Source organism: Prionailurus bengalensis, chromosome A2 (genome assembly GCF_016509475.1).
Source record: "Prionailurus bengalensis isolate Pbe53 chromosome A2, Fcat_Pben_1.1_paternal_pri, whole genome shotgun sequence".
In the NCBI taxonomy this organism is placed as follows: Eukaryota; Metazoa; Chordata; class Mammalia; order Carnivora; family Felidae; genus Prionailurus; species Prionailurus bengalensis.
Window position 1 is genome coordinate 7,076,278 of NC_057348.1, and position 16,579 is coordinate 7,092,856.

The 16,579-nt window shown below is 41.2% G+C and overlaps 2 protein-coding genes across 2 annotated transcripts; one reads left to right on the forward strand and one right to left on the reverse strand.

The window, feature by feature from the left end:
* Positions 1-1,979: 1,979 nt before the first annotated feature.
* On the reverse strand, positions 1,980-5,465 carry LOC122486545 (putative gustatory receptor clone PTE01). The gene is made up of 3 exons (XM_043585904.1): positions 5,373-5,465; positions 4,507-4,564; positions 1,980-2,671 (listed from the first exon to the last, which is right to left on the reverse strand). Exons 1-3 carry the CDS (start codon positions 5,463-5,465, stop codon positions 1,980-1,982), a joined length of 843 nt encoding a protein of 280 aa, XP_043441839.1.
* A 4,388-nt stretch (positions 5,466-9,853) lies between these two features.
* Positions 9,854-10,786, forward strand: LOC122486358 (olfactory receptor 7D4-like). Its single transcript, XM_043585797.1, has one exon. The coding sequence runs from the start codon at positions 9,854-9,856 to the stop codon at positions 10,784-10,786; it is 933 nt and encodes a 310-aa protein (XP_043441732.1).
* Positions 10,787-16,579: the final 5,793 nt, after the last annotated feature.

The window sequence follows — 16,579 nt, forward strand, 5'->3', positions numbered from 1 at the left end:
AAATGGAGCCCAAAGACTGATTTATCAATGACAGAAGACAAGACGGTAAGGCAACAAAGTGAAGTCCTAAACAGGCTGTTTGTTACCGGACAAAGAAAAGAGCTCACCTTTGCTGACAACATAAACCTTTGCTGCTGAGGATTTTTTAAAAAGGAGGACAAAGTACAATTTATTTATAATGAAATTTGTGACTTTATAATCCTCAGACACCATTAGAGCCACACATCTACTGGAAATAGGATTCCAGGACTTAGATCTCAGTTGTACATTCCTAAATCTATATTTAAAACCACCTTTATTTTATGAGCTCATTATGCAATATTCCAACTGCACACAACTTATTACACACCTTTCTCCTCATGTTATAATTTAACATTCAGGGTTCGGTCAAGAAAAAAAAAATCAATGGATTATTGTAATAAAGAGAATTAAGTGTAGGTAGTTGAGTAAATAGCTACTTCAGGACAAAGCAAAAGATGGGAAAATGTGGTGACAGATGGAAGCCAATAAATACCAAGGGCTTAGGGTTTTTAGAGGTAGGAGTGAACTTTAATTTTAGAGTGTAATATAATTTGCTGACCATTATGAAAAATATGTAACAACTCATTTTTCATTTTTTTAATGTTTGTTTATTTTTGAGAGAGATAGAGACAGAGCATGAGTGGGGAGAGGGGGAGAGAGAGAGGGATACACAGAATCCAAAGCAGTCTCCAGACTGAGCTGTCAGCATAGAGCCCAATGCAGGGCTCGAACTCATGAACTGTGAGATCATGACCTGAGCCGAAGTTGGGACACTCAACCGAGTCACCCAGGAGCCCCCAAATTATGCAACAACTCTTAACTGTAGTAAACAGACTGAGGGTTGCTGGGGGGGAGGTGGGTGGGGGGATGGGCTAGATGGATGATGGGTACTAAGGAGGGCACTTGTTGTGATGAATCACCGAATTCTACATCTGAAACTAATATTGCACTATACATTAACTAACTGGAATTTACATAAAATTTTGGAGAAAGAAAAAAATATATATATATATGGAAAACAAAGCAGGGATTTCAAGAGACCCACTCTAGCATTACAGGATAAGTATAGAAGGATGAGTTTGGAGCAGAAAGAGTTAACAACCAGCACAAAGGAAAAGCTTATAGTGTTGAAGGACAATATATTTGAAGAAACCCATTGCTTCGAGCTACAGTACGTTTTTTATGACTTAGCCTTTTGAGCTTGATCTCTTTAGCAACTCACAGCTAAACCATCTTGGGTGCTTTTTAAAAAATCCTCATACCTAGACACACACCTGTCCAACTAAATCAGAATCTCTGGTGATGAGACTCAGTCATCATTAATTATAAAACTTCTCAGCGTATTCTATACAATCCATGATTGGAGGCTGCCTGGGTGGCTCAGTCGGTTAAGTGTCCAACTTCAGTTCAGGTCATGATCTCACCATTCATGAGTTTGACCCCACACTGGGCTCCGCACTGACAGTGCAGAGGCTGCTTGGGATTCTATCTCCCTCTGTCTGTTCCTCCTCCACTTGTGTGCTGGTGTTCTCTCTCTCTGTCAAAATAAATAAACTCAAAAAAAAATCCAAGATTGAGGGCCAGTAATGGCATATTTAGACATTACCCGGATAAATAGCTTTGACAGATGCAGAATTTGTATGGAAAATAAACAGAAACCATGGGAAAGGATATAAATTTTAAGTATATAAAAGGAAGAATGCACCCTGGATACCAGGGTCATTGAGGAGAACTTCTCATGCATTCATTATGATGTACAAAGTGTCCCAGAATACTCCTCCAATCCAATTAAAAACAAATTTTAAAAAATAGTATTCATGTATGAAACATGAAGAGGAATGAAAACCATGAGACTTAAAAAATAATGGGGCCCAGAAAGCAGTATTTGCTGATCTACATGTTTGGTTTGGCTGATTTTTTCAACACACACTTCAAAAAGGAATGCACACATACTGAGATTAACCTAGTCTTCTGAGTGACCTCCATAGGGCACTCTTGATGTCCCTGTTCCTCAAGCTGTAAATGAAGGGGTTCAGCATGGGGGTGACTACGGTGTACACAACTGAGGCCACCACATCCTTCCTGGGAGAAGGCAACAGTGCTGATCCAAGGTATATTCCAATAGCCGTTCCATAAAATAAGCAAACAACTGACAGGTGAGAGCCACAGGTGGAGAAGGCTTTGTACTTCCCACTTGTTGATGGGATTCTCAGAATGGAAGAAACAATTTTATAGTAAGAGAAAAAGATCCCTGAGATAGGGAGAAAGCCAAAGATGACACCAACAAAATACATGACTACGTTATTGGTGAAAGTGTCAGAGCAGGCAAGGTTGAGGAGTTGAGAAGGGTCACAGAAGAAATTAGAAATTTCCACATCCTTGAAACGGGTAAGTTGCAACACGATTAAATTGTGCAACTGGGAGTCCAAAAGGCTAACACAAAAGGACACCAAAACTAAGAAGCCACAGAGATGTGGGTTCATGATGACTGAGTAGTGTAGAGGATGACAGATGGCCACAAATCGGTCATATGCCATTGCAGTCAGAAACATACCATCCATACATCCAAAAAGGATAAAATAGTAAATTCGAAAGGATAAAATAGTAAATCCAAAAAGGATAAAATAGTAAAGGATAAAAATAGTAAATTCTCAAGATCCATCAATTCCAGGTATATGCCCCCTAAAATTTAAGGCAGAAACTCTAATAGATTCTTGATGAAGTTCATCCCAGCATTAATCACAATAGACGAAGGATGAAAACAGATGAACAGATAAACAAAATTGGATATATACATACAATGAAATATTATTCAGACTTAAGGAATGAAATTCTGATACATGGTGCAACATGGTTGAATCTTGAAAACATGCTACGTGAGATAAGTAGGACACAAAAGGATAAGCACTTTATGAGTCCACTTATATGAGGTACCTAGAACGGGCAAAGTCATAGAGCCAGAAAGTAGAATAGGGGTTTTCAATGGTTGGGAGAGGGGGAATGTGGAATTTGTTTAACGGGGACATTGTGCTCTTGGAAGTGATGATAAAGTTCTGGAAATGGATAGTGGTGATGGTTGTACAACATTGTGAATGTTCTTAATGCTACAGACTTGCACACTTCAAAATTCTTAAAATGGAAAATGTTATTATATACATATTGTGGAGATATATATCTATCTGTACCTATATATTTGTACCTATCTCTACAATAAAATATAAATAAAAATTAAAGTAAAATTGTTGTAAATTTTTTTCAAACTACATTCTCAGCCTCTGCCCCTGGAGATATTGACTATGTATGTCTGGAATAGGGTGGAAAGCTATACATTAACAAGAGCCCAAGGTGATACTTTTCATAAAGCTTACATTTTGAAACTACCCTAGGGCAACTATTCTCAAAATAGTGTCCTAGAGACCAGCAAAATTTAGAGGTTGTGAAAAATCCAAATTATCAGGCCCAAAACCAGACACATTGAGACAGAAACTTGGAGATGGAACTCAGAAATCTATTTAAATAAAAGGGGCACCTGGGTGGCACAGTCAGTTAAGAGTCTGACTCTCGATCTCAGCTCAGGTCATGATCTTGCAGTTCGTGAGTTCAAGCCCCACAATGGGCTCTGTGCTAATAGTGTAGAGCCTACTTGGGATTCTGTCTCTCCTTCTCTCTGCCCCTCCTCTGCTTGTTCTCTCTCTCTGTGTCTCTCCAAAAAAAATAAATGAACTTAAAAAATAAAATAAATTAAAGACAAATCTAGGTAAACAAATATTCAAGGTCATCCTGGCACAGGCCAGAAGTTTGAGAACCATTACCCAAGTGACTCCTGGGATCCTTCATTACTCAGCCATCTGCCTGATGTGAATACTACAAGTCAGTTGTCTTTAGGAGGAGATCTAAGAAACACTGGAAAAATTCTTCCCAGAGAAAAGGGACCCAGAAGAGAGGTGTCACAGCTGGCCCCACTGTTACTCTCCTAGGGATAAGGAATTGGCAGGTCAGAGACCCTTTCCTGTGTGCTCCCTGCCTATCAGGAGTCAAATTGATCAGGGAATGGAAAATCCATTGATCAATTTGTCTAACAAGCTTCACAGGGGATTCAGTCCCCAGGGCCACCAAACCTGTAACATGTCAACTTATAGTCCCCAAGGCCCATGTATCACTCCCAAGATACCCATGCCTTTGCCAGGAAAAATCACACACCCTACATTACATGCCTGGCTCTGTATCCCTTCTCTTTGGGAAACAAATCTTTCTTCATTGCCTACCCTCCATGAGAGAACAAGACGCAGGGGAGTCGGTCCCAGTGGTGAGCCCACATTGCCAAGCATGCATAGCCCAGTAAGTGTTGTGGGAAATAGAGAAAAGAGGTGGTTGGGTAGAAAGGGCATTGCCTACTATTAAGCATGTGGCAGGGACACCCCCATGGTATCCATGCAGGAGGAGCTCTAGGGGCCAATTTTTTGGGAGGGTGAATGGCTACCCTACCATTGTTAGTGAGCTTTTCCTTTGCTTGCATGTTATTTGGGTGGATGGTTGATGGAGACTATAGGGTTGAGGAGGAAGAGTTAAGCAGCCAGTCTGCTCTTGGATACCACAGCACTATCCAGGACCACACCGTGTAATGGCACAGTTACCAGTCGGAAGTGCACAAATGGATGCCCCCAGGTACTGAGAGATTATTAGGTCTTTGACTATGCAATATGGATCTTCTCTTATTCTTTACTCCTATCGCCTGGCCCCAAAACTCCAGAGACTTCACCTTCACTCAGACCAGATAAATCCTTTCTGAATCCTTCTTTACCACCTTCATTTGCTGGGGAACATACCCTGTTTCTCCGTAAGGACCTGTCCCTCCTCTTCCTTCTTCACCTTCGTCTGTGGTCCTCATAGAGATATTCAAGAGTGAAGAGTCTGTGTTCCCTGGTATCTAGGGCTGCAGTGTATAAAGACGTGGGCAGGATGGATATGGGAGGAAGAGCAAAGCACACAGGAAGGTCCAATGTCCAGTCCCCTCTTGACACCCTCCCCTTCAGCTCTGGAAACATTCTGGAAGACACTGATTTCACATATCCCTTCCTCATAGTTGCACTTGATTCCTCTTGGGTGTCAAGTCTCACCCTTATCTAGAAACACGGAATCATTAGTAAGACATGGGAACAATTTATTCACCTCTTCATCTTTGTTGCTCTTCCCTAAAATTGGTGACGTGGTCCCTTCAACTTCAATGATGTGAGTATTCCCAACCCCATTCCCTTTGACCCTAGTTTGCCTGCCTTAAATCTATCTTTCACTCCAGGCACCAGGGAAAATCGTGATAGGGATCATGTTACTCCTTTAGTCACAGTCCTTACATAGCCCCTATCCTTAAATCCATTGTTTTTTTCAAGGTTCCCAGACATGTGGCCCCCACTCATCTCGTCAACCTCATTCTTCACCATTTCCATGTCCCACTTTGTGTTGCAACAAATTGCTAAGAGCACACTGTCCCATGCAGCTTTTTGCTTATGGGCTTTTTTTCCTTGCTGCCTTCTCTGCCGGAAAAGCCCATGCTCAGTCATCAACCTAGACAACTCCTTGCCCACGGATCTGTTCCTCCAGGAATCCTTCCTTGACTGCATCACTTCAGGCTGTATTTGTGGTTCCTTTCTCTACTTCACTCTGAAGACTGCATTTACCTTAGCTTTTAAGTCACTGTATTACGATGACTGGTTTCTCTATCCACCACTACCCCTGAAAGGCAGGCTCCCTCAAGACAAAACCACACCATTAATCTTTGTACCCCCAACAGCTAACACTTAGCCTGTCCCAAAGTAATCCTTCTTGCAGAATGGCTTCCAGGACTTTTTCAGTGACTAACAGCCTAGTTCCATTCTTCTCTACACCCTGCCTGACTCAACAAAATTGCCCACTAACACTAGATCCTAGAAACAGAATAGAAACAGAAGACCAACATGTATCTGGTGCATGAATAAAGGGGAAAGTATAAATGACAAATGGTTGTATCTTTCACCTCCAATTTCTAAGCTCTCGTCCTAAGATACAATGTTTCTTCCTTTCTTTCTTTCCTTTTGCTGATCATAAATCTTTATTTTTTTAATATGAAAATTATTGTCAAATTGGTTTACATAAAACACCCAGTGCTCATCCCAACAGGTGCCCTCCTCAATGCCCATCACCCACCCTTCCCTCCCTCCCACCCCCCATCAACCTTCAGTTTATTCTCAGTTTTGAAGAGTCTCTTATGGTTTGGCTCCCTCCCTCTCTAACTTTTTTTTCCCTCCCCTCCCCCATGGCCTTCTGTTAAGTTTCTTAGGATCCACATAAGAGTGAAAACATATGGTATCTTTCTCTGTATGACTTATTTCACTTAGCATAACCCTCTCCATTTCCATCCATCCTTTTGTTGCTACAAAAGGCCAGATTTCATTCTTTCTCATTGCCAAGTAGTATTCCATTGTGAATATAAACCCCAATTTCTTTATCCATTCATCAGTTGATGGACATTTAGGCTCTTTCCATCATTTGGCTATTGTTGAAAGTGCTGCTATAAACATTGGGGTACAAGTGCCCCTATGCATCAGCACTCCTATATCCCTTGGGTAAATTCCTAGCAGTGCTATTTCTGGGTAATAGGGTGGATCTATTTTTACATTTTTGAGGAACCTCCACACTGTTTTCCAGAGTGGCTGCACAGTTTGCATTCCCACCAACAGTACAAGAGGGTTCCCATTTCTCCACATCCTCTCCAGCATCTATAGTCTCCTGACTTGTTCATTTTAGCCACTCTGACTGGTCATGAGATAATATCTCAGTGTGGTTTTGATTTGTATTTTCCTGATGAGGAGTGACATTGAGCATCTTTTCATGTGCCTGTTGGCCATCTGGATGTCTTCTTTAGAGAAGTGCCTATTCACGTCTTCTGTCCATTTCTTCACTGGATTATTTGTTTTTTGGGTGTGGAGTTTGGTGAGTTCTTTATAGATTTTGGATACTAGCCCTTCGTCTGATATGTCATTTGCAAATATCTTTTCTCATTCCGTTGGTTGCCTTTTAGTTTTGTTGATTGTTTCCTTTGTAGTGCAGAAGCTTTTTATCTTGATGAGGTCCCAATAGTTCATTTTTGCCTTTAATTCCCTTGCCTTTGGAGATGTGTCAAGTAAGAAATTGCTGCAGCTGAGGCCAGAGTGGGTTCTTCCTGCTTTCTCCTCTTGGGTTATGATGGTTTCCTGTCTCACATTCAGGTCCTTTACCCATTTTGAGTTTATTTTTGTGAATGGTGTAAGAAAGTGGTCTAGTTTCATTCTTCTGTATGTTGCTGTCCAGTTCTCCCAGCACCATTTGTTAAAGAGGCTGTCTTTTTTTTACTGGATCGTCTTTCCTGCTTTGTCAAAGATTAGTTGGCCATACTTTGTGGGTCCAATTCTGGAGTCTCTGTTCTATTCCACTGGTCTATGTGTCAGTTTTTGTGCCATAAGATAAAATGTTTCTAATCTATAAGAAACTCTTTCTTAAGATGAATGTGATAATTATTCATTTCATAACCCGCTTGAATCATAACCCAGTCCCTCTGAGAAACGGCTTTACTGAATTCTAATGCAGTTGATGATGTTGACACACAGCACCCAGGGAATATCCAGAATTGTGGGCCTTACCTGTGTACTCTGATATTCTGCTCAAAACAAATCAGAATGCAAGGGAGCAAAGGTACATCTATTAAAAGTCAAGGAAGGGGCGCCTGGGTGGCGCAGTCGGTTGAGCGTCCGACTTCAGCCAGGTCACGATCTTGCAGTCCGTGAGTTCGAGCCCCGCGTCGGGCTCTGGGCTGATGGCTCGGAGCCTGGAGCCTGTTTCCAATTCTGTGTCTCCCTCTCTCTCTGCCCCTCGCCCGTTCATGCTCTGTCTCTCTCTGTCCCCAAAGTGAATAAACGTTGAAAAAAAAAATTTAAAAAAAAAAAAAAGTCAAGGAAAATTTTTACAAACTATCATGCTTTAAAGATGAGTCGTGACCTTCTCTTTCGAATACCTCTCACCTGACCAGAAGCCACCAGAGGTGATTGCAAACTGCCCACCTACCAAGAGTCAGAACAAAGACGTTCATTCATACTTAAACAAGTTGCCTACAACGTGACCATCTTTATCATTCCAGAGACACTCTTTGCTTTGGGGTTTTTGTGTTTGTTTGTTTTTAGGTAAAATTGGTGTGTAATATTATATTAGCATAAGGTATATGACATAATGATTCATCACATTGCACATATAATATTTGACATATTACCACAATAGGTCTAGTTAACATCTGCCACCACATATAGTCACAAAAATTTTTTTCTGGTGATGAGAAATTATATGATCTATTTTCTTCTTTTTTAAATATTTTTTATTTATTTTTGAGAAACAGTGCACTAGTGAGGGAGGAGCAGAGAGAGAGGGAGACAGAGAATCTGAAGCAGGCTCCAGGCTCCAAGCTGTCAGTACAGAGCCAGATACAGGACTGGAACTCATAAACTGTGAGATCATGACCTGAGCTGAAGTCAGACACTTATCCGACTGAGCCACCCAGGTGCCTCTATAAAGTCTATTTTCTTAGCAACTCTCAAATATACCATATAATATTATTAACTGTATTCATACAGCACATTATACCTCATGGTTTATTTGTTTTATAACTGGAAGTTAGTACCTTTTGACCACCTTCACCTATTTCAGCCACCCCTTCCCTGCTACTTTGGTTTTTATACCTAAGAGGACTGACAGGGATGACAGTCAATGGTGGCTTTTTCCCTATGTAGTTAGGGGCATTACAGAATAGTAGTTGTGCAAAAATACTTCTAACAAGACAAAATACAACACTGAAGATCATTTTATGATTTTATGCTGTTCAGCATCCTGGGTTATAGGACCCCTTCCTCTGTATCTGGGAACAGGACCCTCAGGACCTGAAACAAAGAGAGTAGAAGAGTAGGTGGGCTCCTCTTTTTCCCAGCCTCATTGAATCATCACCTGAATATGAGTGCCACATCTGACTCTCATGTTTTTGGGCTCCTATGTCAACATCCTGGAGCAGTTTCTATGCTTCCTCGGGTATTTCATGAGCATCATAAAGGATATGACTAAAATTCTATTTGTGACCTTTGAAGTATATCATGGTACTGAAATAGTGCAAATATTAATATGCATTTTTTGCTTAAACGTATACCATCTGGATGAAGAGCATTTTGTCAAGCAACAAATGTCCAGGAAGCATCTGGCCCTGTTCCTGCAGGATGTTGATGGCCCCTGGTACACTAAGCATTAAGAATCTGTTCATGTGATTTATCATTTTGTGAAAACATTTTCTTTTTCTTCCTTTTTTTTCTTTTTGAGGAGTAAACCTACATTCTACTCATCCTGCAATAGTCTGTCCAGACACGTGAGATACCCTCAAATTTTCTCACCACTGAGACATAGTTATCTGACCCTTTTTTGCGTCCCACACAAGGCAGATAATCCACATTAAGTTACTGCGGTTCACCAGACCTCATGTTGCTCATTTGTGTTAGAATGAGTTTGGATCATGTTATGGCTGATGTCCAAAGTTGTTCTTAACTTTTTAGATTTGGTGATTCTAAATACAGAGGATAAATGAGGGCCCCAAAGGCCAATGGACAGGGATTGATCAACATTATTAAATGTTGCACATAAAACAGAATATAGGATGTCTAAATTCTGTAATGTCAAGGCTTTTATGCCCAATGCTTCATTTCAAGAAATAAAAAAGTAGACTCTAGAGTTTGTCTAGTGTCTATTTCATGTGCATTCCCTTCTTCAATCATCTAGCTGATGTGTTGACAATATGGAACCAAGAAATGAAACGAGTGTTTCAGAATTTTTACTCCTGGGATTTTCCCAAGACTCAGAGCATCAACCCATTCTATTTGGGCTATTCCTGTCCATGTACCTGGTCACCGTGCTCGGGAATCTGCTCATCATCCTGGCTGTCAGCTCTGACTCTCACCTCCACACCCCCATGTACTTCTTCCTCTCCAACTTGTCCTTTGCTGACATCTGCTTCACCTCAACCACCGTCCCTAAGATGCTGGTGAACATCCAAACACACAGCAAATCCATCACCTATGCAGGCTGCATCACCCAGATGTATTTTTTCATGGTTTTTGGAGGTATGGACACTTTTCTCCTCACTGTGATGGCCTATGACCGGTTTGTAGCCATCTGTCACCCCTTGCACTACACAGTCATCATGAACCCGTGTCTCTGTGGCCTCCTGGTTCTTGTGTCCTGGTTCATCAGCTTGTCATACTCCCTGATCCAGAGTCTCTTAATGTTGCGGCTGTCCTTCTGCACCAACTGGGTAATTCCACACTTTTACTGTGAACTTACTCAGGCCCTCATACTTGCCTGCTCAGACACATTGGCCAATCACATCCTGCTATATATTGTAACTAGCTTTCTTGGCATTGTTCCCTTCTCAGGGATCCTTTTCTCCTATAGCCGAATTGCCTCCTCAATCCTGAGAATCCCATCAGCTAATGGGAAGTATAAGACATTTTCCACCTGTGCATCTCACTTGTCTGTGGTTTCTTTGTTCTATGGGACAGGGCTTGGTGTGTATCTCAGTTCTGATGCATCTTCCTGGAGGGGCATGATTGCCTCATTGATGTACACCGTGGTCACCCCAATGCTGAATCCCTTCATCTACAGCCTGCGGAACAGGGACATCAAGAGGGCTTTACAAAAAGTTCTCAGGATAACACTCTATGTTCAGTGATGGGAACACTAGTCCTGGGTTTTTGAGCTGACAGTGGTAGCAGCAGGTGGCTGCTAAAGAAATCCTACCTCCTAATCGCACTGAGTTGTCCTTCTCACCCGTCCTCCATAAGTAAGTGACGTTGCGCAGAGCTGCCCTGCCAGTACTTTTTCTAGGTACTTTAACCTCTTATGTTGACTCCTCTGTTATCCTCAGTTCTACCCTCTGCGTCCCCTCCTTTCACTTTCCTATTACTGCACCTCCCCTTGGATTTCCAGTCCTGTGGCCACTTATGCTACTACCAGTTCAGAACAGTTGCATGAGGATTATGAAAAGTAGTGCATTTTATCAATAACCATTGTTAGTTCTTATTAACTAAGCGCCTTTGGTGTGCTAGGCTGCAAGAGATGTCTGGAAAACAGCACTGAAGGAAAAAAAAACACACACACACAGAAAAAAATCTTTGCCCTAATAGAGCATAAATCCCAGGATCTCAGAGTTTCTGATCACATGATGTGTCCAAACAGAATATTCACTGATGGATTAATTATTTGGCTATTAGCAAGGTTGAACGTTTCTCCAAATGTTTCTTGAGTGCACTTCCAAAATAAGCTCTAAAAATATATCACTAAATGTAGAAAAACTTCTGGGTCCAGAGTATCAGAATTGACCAGGCTCTGATACATCATTTGGTTTAGTTGCCTTGTTGTGCAGGCGAATCTACCAAGGGCCCAACACAGGAGAACACACAGTGATAAAATCTGTGTGAAAGGAAACATGTCTTTAAGAATGATGTCAATTACTGGATTACAATTCAGGAGAGTAAGGACAGAATCACAGAATCACTGCTCTCTAGGTATGTGATTCTGGGCAGCTTCAGCTGAGGTAGAGTATGTTAGGACCAGTGGATCTTCTGATAAATGTTTGTTTTCATATCTTCTTCACCATAAAGCAATTGGATAATGTGCTAAGTCTTGGGATGGTGGTGTTTGCCAAGGCACTGCAACAGGAAAGGCAAACATAAACACAAAAATATCCGTCCTGATAAAGATGAGTTGCTGACCACTCCAGGATGGAAGGTGTCTGACAGAATCTACTTTCCATCAAGTGGAGTCTTCAAGGGATAGCACCATTTTGAAAAACTATCTATGGATTTCCAAAAGGGCGACCCACCTCCCCCTTAATTTCTTTTAGGCTTTGTGTATAAAAACAGATTTCATCTAGAAACTGGGGAAAGAATCAGGATATTCGATTGTGGTAGGCGACATCTGATAATTGCAGACTTGCTTTTTATATTTTGGGTTATCTAAGTCAACTGATATTCTTTATGTGTGCTCATCTATGATGTGTTACCACCACCACAGGTCTCTGTGGCTCATGGATCCCAGTCACCATTCTGGATTTGTTGCTCAATCACCCATGGTTAAGGCTACTGCCATTTAAGTTTAGAACTCAAGATATTTGTGACTGTAGTTTAGAACTTCTGTCTAGGTATGGAGGTTAGCTAACTGAACCATATTAAAACACTCAAGAATTACAAGTTTGGAACAAGAGTAGAAATTTTGGATATCAATTGATTAAGACTGCCTTAACATTCCCTGCAGCTTGACTAAAGTTAAAACATGTTTCTTCCTGACTGCAAGGGCCTGACCACCCCTTTGTCATCAATTTTACAACCCAGGATGTCTTCCTTAAAGACCTGGGAGCCATCCCTTTGAAATATAATTCGTCAATAATGTTAGCACCTTTATCTCCCAACCTCTTTGCATAGGAGGGTAGGGACTTAAGTTCAATAAGCAGCAATTAGCAAACACAGATAGACTAGCCACATCGACCAACCTCCCAATATCTTCCACCCCTTTTCCATAAGCTCACCCCAGCTTTTAAAATCCTCCTGTCTTTTGTTCTGTGGAGTTGAGTTCAATCTTTATCCCTTACTGTAATAGTCTTGAATAAGGTCTTCTTTACCTGTTTGACTATGTCCAATGCAATTTTACTTGGATACACAACGAACGACTTTCTCTAGAAAGTCTCTAGAAATTCCTAACAAATTTCTATCAAAGTACTCTTTTGATGAAATTGCCCAGTGTCTTGCCTGTTTAAGCAAATAATATTGCGTCTCACAAAGGACTTCAGACTGGAAGAGGAGCAAAACCCACTTTCTTGATGCATCAGTTTCATTTGGAAGAAAATATCTGAGGTAGCTTGGTACAAAGACTGTCCATGACACTCAAAACATGTGAACTCACTCAGAAGGTAATGGTAGAAAATGATGAATAGAGACTAATCTGATGGAGAGAGCATCAGGAGAATTTAGATGGGTGTAAGAGAAGGTATCTTTTTTTTTTTTAAGTTTATATTACTTACTTTGAGAGAGAGAGAGAGAGACAGAGTGAGAGCAAGCATGGGAGGTGCAGAGAGAGAGGGAGAGAGAGAATCCCAAGCAGGCTCCTCACCACCAGCATGGAGCCCGATGTGGGGCTCCAACCCAAGAACTGTGAGAAAATGACTTAAGCCGATCAAGAGTTCTTCACTTAACTGACTGAGCCATCCAGGTACCCCAGAGAGAGAAAACATCTTTAAGTTTCAATATTTAAGTGGAAAATTGAGTAAGAAAGGGGAAGAATATTTTAGGCAGAGAGAATTAAGTGTAATGGTCTAGAGACTGAAAGAATATAGTCTGTTTAAAGAAAAATAAGAGGGGTGCCTGGGTGGCTTAGTCACTTGAGGGCCCAGCTTTGACTTTGGTCATAATCTCACGGTTTGTGTCTCTGTGCCCCGTGCTGGACTCTGTGCTGACGGTTCAAAGCCTGCTTCAGATTCTGTGTCTCCCTCTCTCTCTGCTCCTCCCCTGCTCCTGCTCTGTCTTGTATGTTTCAAAAATAAATAAACATTAAAACAATTTTTTAATTAAAAAAATAAATATAAGATATCCAATATGTCTGGGAATGCAAGCTGGTGCAGCCACTCTGGAAAACAGTCTGGAGGTTCCTCAAAAAATTAAAAATAGAACTACCCTATGACCCAGAAATTGCACTACTAGGCATTTATCCAAGGGATACAAGTGTGCTGTTTTGAAGGGACACATGCACCCCGATGTTTATAGCAGCACTATCAACAATAGCCAAAGTATGGAAAGAGCCCAAATGCCCATCGATGGATGAATGGATAGAGAAGAAGTGGTATATATATACAATGGAGTATTACTTGGCAATCAAAAAGAATAAAATCTTGCCATTTGCAACTACGTGGGTGGAACTGGAGGGTATTATGCTAAGTGAAATTAGTCAGTCAGAGAAAGACAAATATCATATGACTTCACTCCTATGAGGACTTTAAGAGACAAAACAGGTGAACATAAGGGAAGGGAAACAAAAATAGTATAAACAAGGGGAGGGGGATAAAACATAAAAGACTCATAAATATGGAGAACAAACAGAGGGTTACTGGAGGGGGTATGGGAGAGGGTGTGGGCTAAATGGGTCAGGGACACTAAGGAATCTACTCCTGAAATCACTGTTGCACTATATGCTAACTAATCTGGATGTAAATTTAAAAAAATAAAATAAAATAAAAAAGATATCCAATATGTCTAGGCAAATGGTTCTCACACTTAGTGTGCAATAGAATCACCTGGTGGGCTTGTTAAAATACAGATGGCTGGGTTCCAGCTGTAGAGGTTCTGATTTAGCAGGTCTGGAGAGGGTATGAAAGTTGGCATTTGTAGTTTCCCAGGTGAAGCTGGTGGTGCTGGTCCAGGGACCAATCAAGGACTTGGAAAGGCATAGGAGAGACTAACTGAAGGGTGTTATAGACCTTGGCAAGGGGTTCGAATTGTACTCAAAGAGTAACAGAAAGTGACTAGAAGGTTTTAAGCAGAGAAGTCACAAGTTTTGACTACACCTAAAAAATCTATCTGGCTGCCATGTCCACAGGGAGAAAGTGACTATTGCGCACCCAATTAGGGCACTCTTGTAAGAGCAATAATACAATGTGACCAAGAATTGTTTTGGAAGAATAGGAAAAGCAAATTATATCACTAAAACAGTGCTATACAGATCATTTAATTGCTTTGATATGAAGACAAATAAAACAAAGACCTAAAATGACAAAATTTGGGGGGTCTGAGTGACTTGAAAGGGAGGAGTAGGTCTCTCACTTGAAAATCTGAACAGCTATATTCTATGTGCTAGATGCGAGATGCTAGTAAATTTTGGCAGTGGAAACAAGAAGAGACTTAGTAGTATGTCTGCCAACATGCAGTTAAAGCAAGTTCCACTAATGGACCAGTGTTGGAATGTTTCTTAATTCTTCAGAAAACTCCTCTTCTGAGAAGGGCAGGAATAGCCTCAGTGTTGAACACTGAGGTCATCCCCACGAGCAATGCTTTCAAAATCCAATGAACAGAGGAATCTGTGAGGCCATGGTAAAACTTGTCACAAAATAAGGGGTTGGGTAGGGGGGAAGTGTTTACGGTTGGACCACTGACTCCAGAAATTTGAGGATTACAATAGCAGCAGCAGCCAAAATTGTCATTTGTAATGCATATTTTATTTACACCAAGGGTTTAATGTTTTCAAATAAACTTTTTAAAAGTGTAACACACATGGGGATATGTATGTTACCTTATTATCTCAAACTCTACACTCCTTTTCTATCAAATAACTCTGCGTTTGGGTTTCCAGAGTCATTAAAAATTTCAATGGTGACCTCCCTGCTGCCCCCAGGGAGCATTGAATGAATGAATGCCCCCATTCTTCATCTCTTGCCCTTGAATTTTCCTTTTCATGAGCCCAGCGGTAGGTTTGTAATTCAAAGAATATTTCAACTACTTCAGAACTGCCTTTACAATTTTTTCAAGGAGCTCCTGGGTGGCTCAGTAGGTGAGGCAAGCAACTCTTGATCTCGGCTCAGGTCATGATCTCACAGTTTGTGAGTTCATGTGAGCCCAGTGTCGAGCTCTATCTTGGGCTCCCAGCTGACCATGAAGAGCCCACTTGGGATTTCTCCCTCCCCCTCTCTCTCTGCACCTTCCCCCTCTCAAAATAAGTAAATAAACTTGAAAAAAAATAAAATAAAGTGTTCTCAAATACATTTTATTAGTAACAAGGTGTCCCATATTGAGTTCCTTCTGAAGCCGACTCTGAGACAATGATTAGCACACAGGATGTTTACCAAGCAATGTTCCTAGAATCAACATCTGTGGAAGGGCATATGTGTCGTAAAGAATTTGGCCTCACCTAAAGAGAGATGGCCTTTGTCCCAGCTCCTGGGAGGTAACCTTTAAATGCTTGAAAATATCCTAGTGATAGAAGTGATTGGTTATTCCTGAAAGACCTCAGGTTATTCATGAAGGACCACACCTGATAGTTTATGCTAATGAAATGACTTAGGATGGGAACTGGCCTTGCCAAAAAGACCAGCCATGTGATTAAAGGGTTGGAGTGTTGGGCAAAGGGATATCAGGCCAATATAAGGAGGGAGGTTGGAAATTGGGTTCAACCTGATAGGCCATAATTCAACTACTCATGTCTATATAATGAAGCCTCAATAAAAATTCTGGACAATGGAGCTCAGGTGAGCTACCTGATTGGAAATGGTCTTTGAGTATTGTCACACATATTGTCACCAGGAGGAGGTAATGGGTCTGGACTCCAAGGGAAGAGAACAACAAGAAGCTTCGCATATGGGAACCTCCATATGCCCTTCTTTGGCTGACTCTAACTTGTGTCTCTTTCCTATAAGCAAACTGCGATCATAAGCACACTGCTTCTTGAGCTCTGTGAGTCATCCTGGTGCATCTGAGGCAGTCCT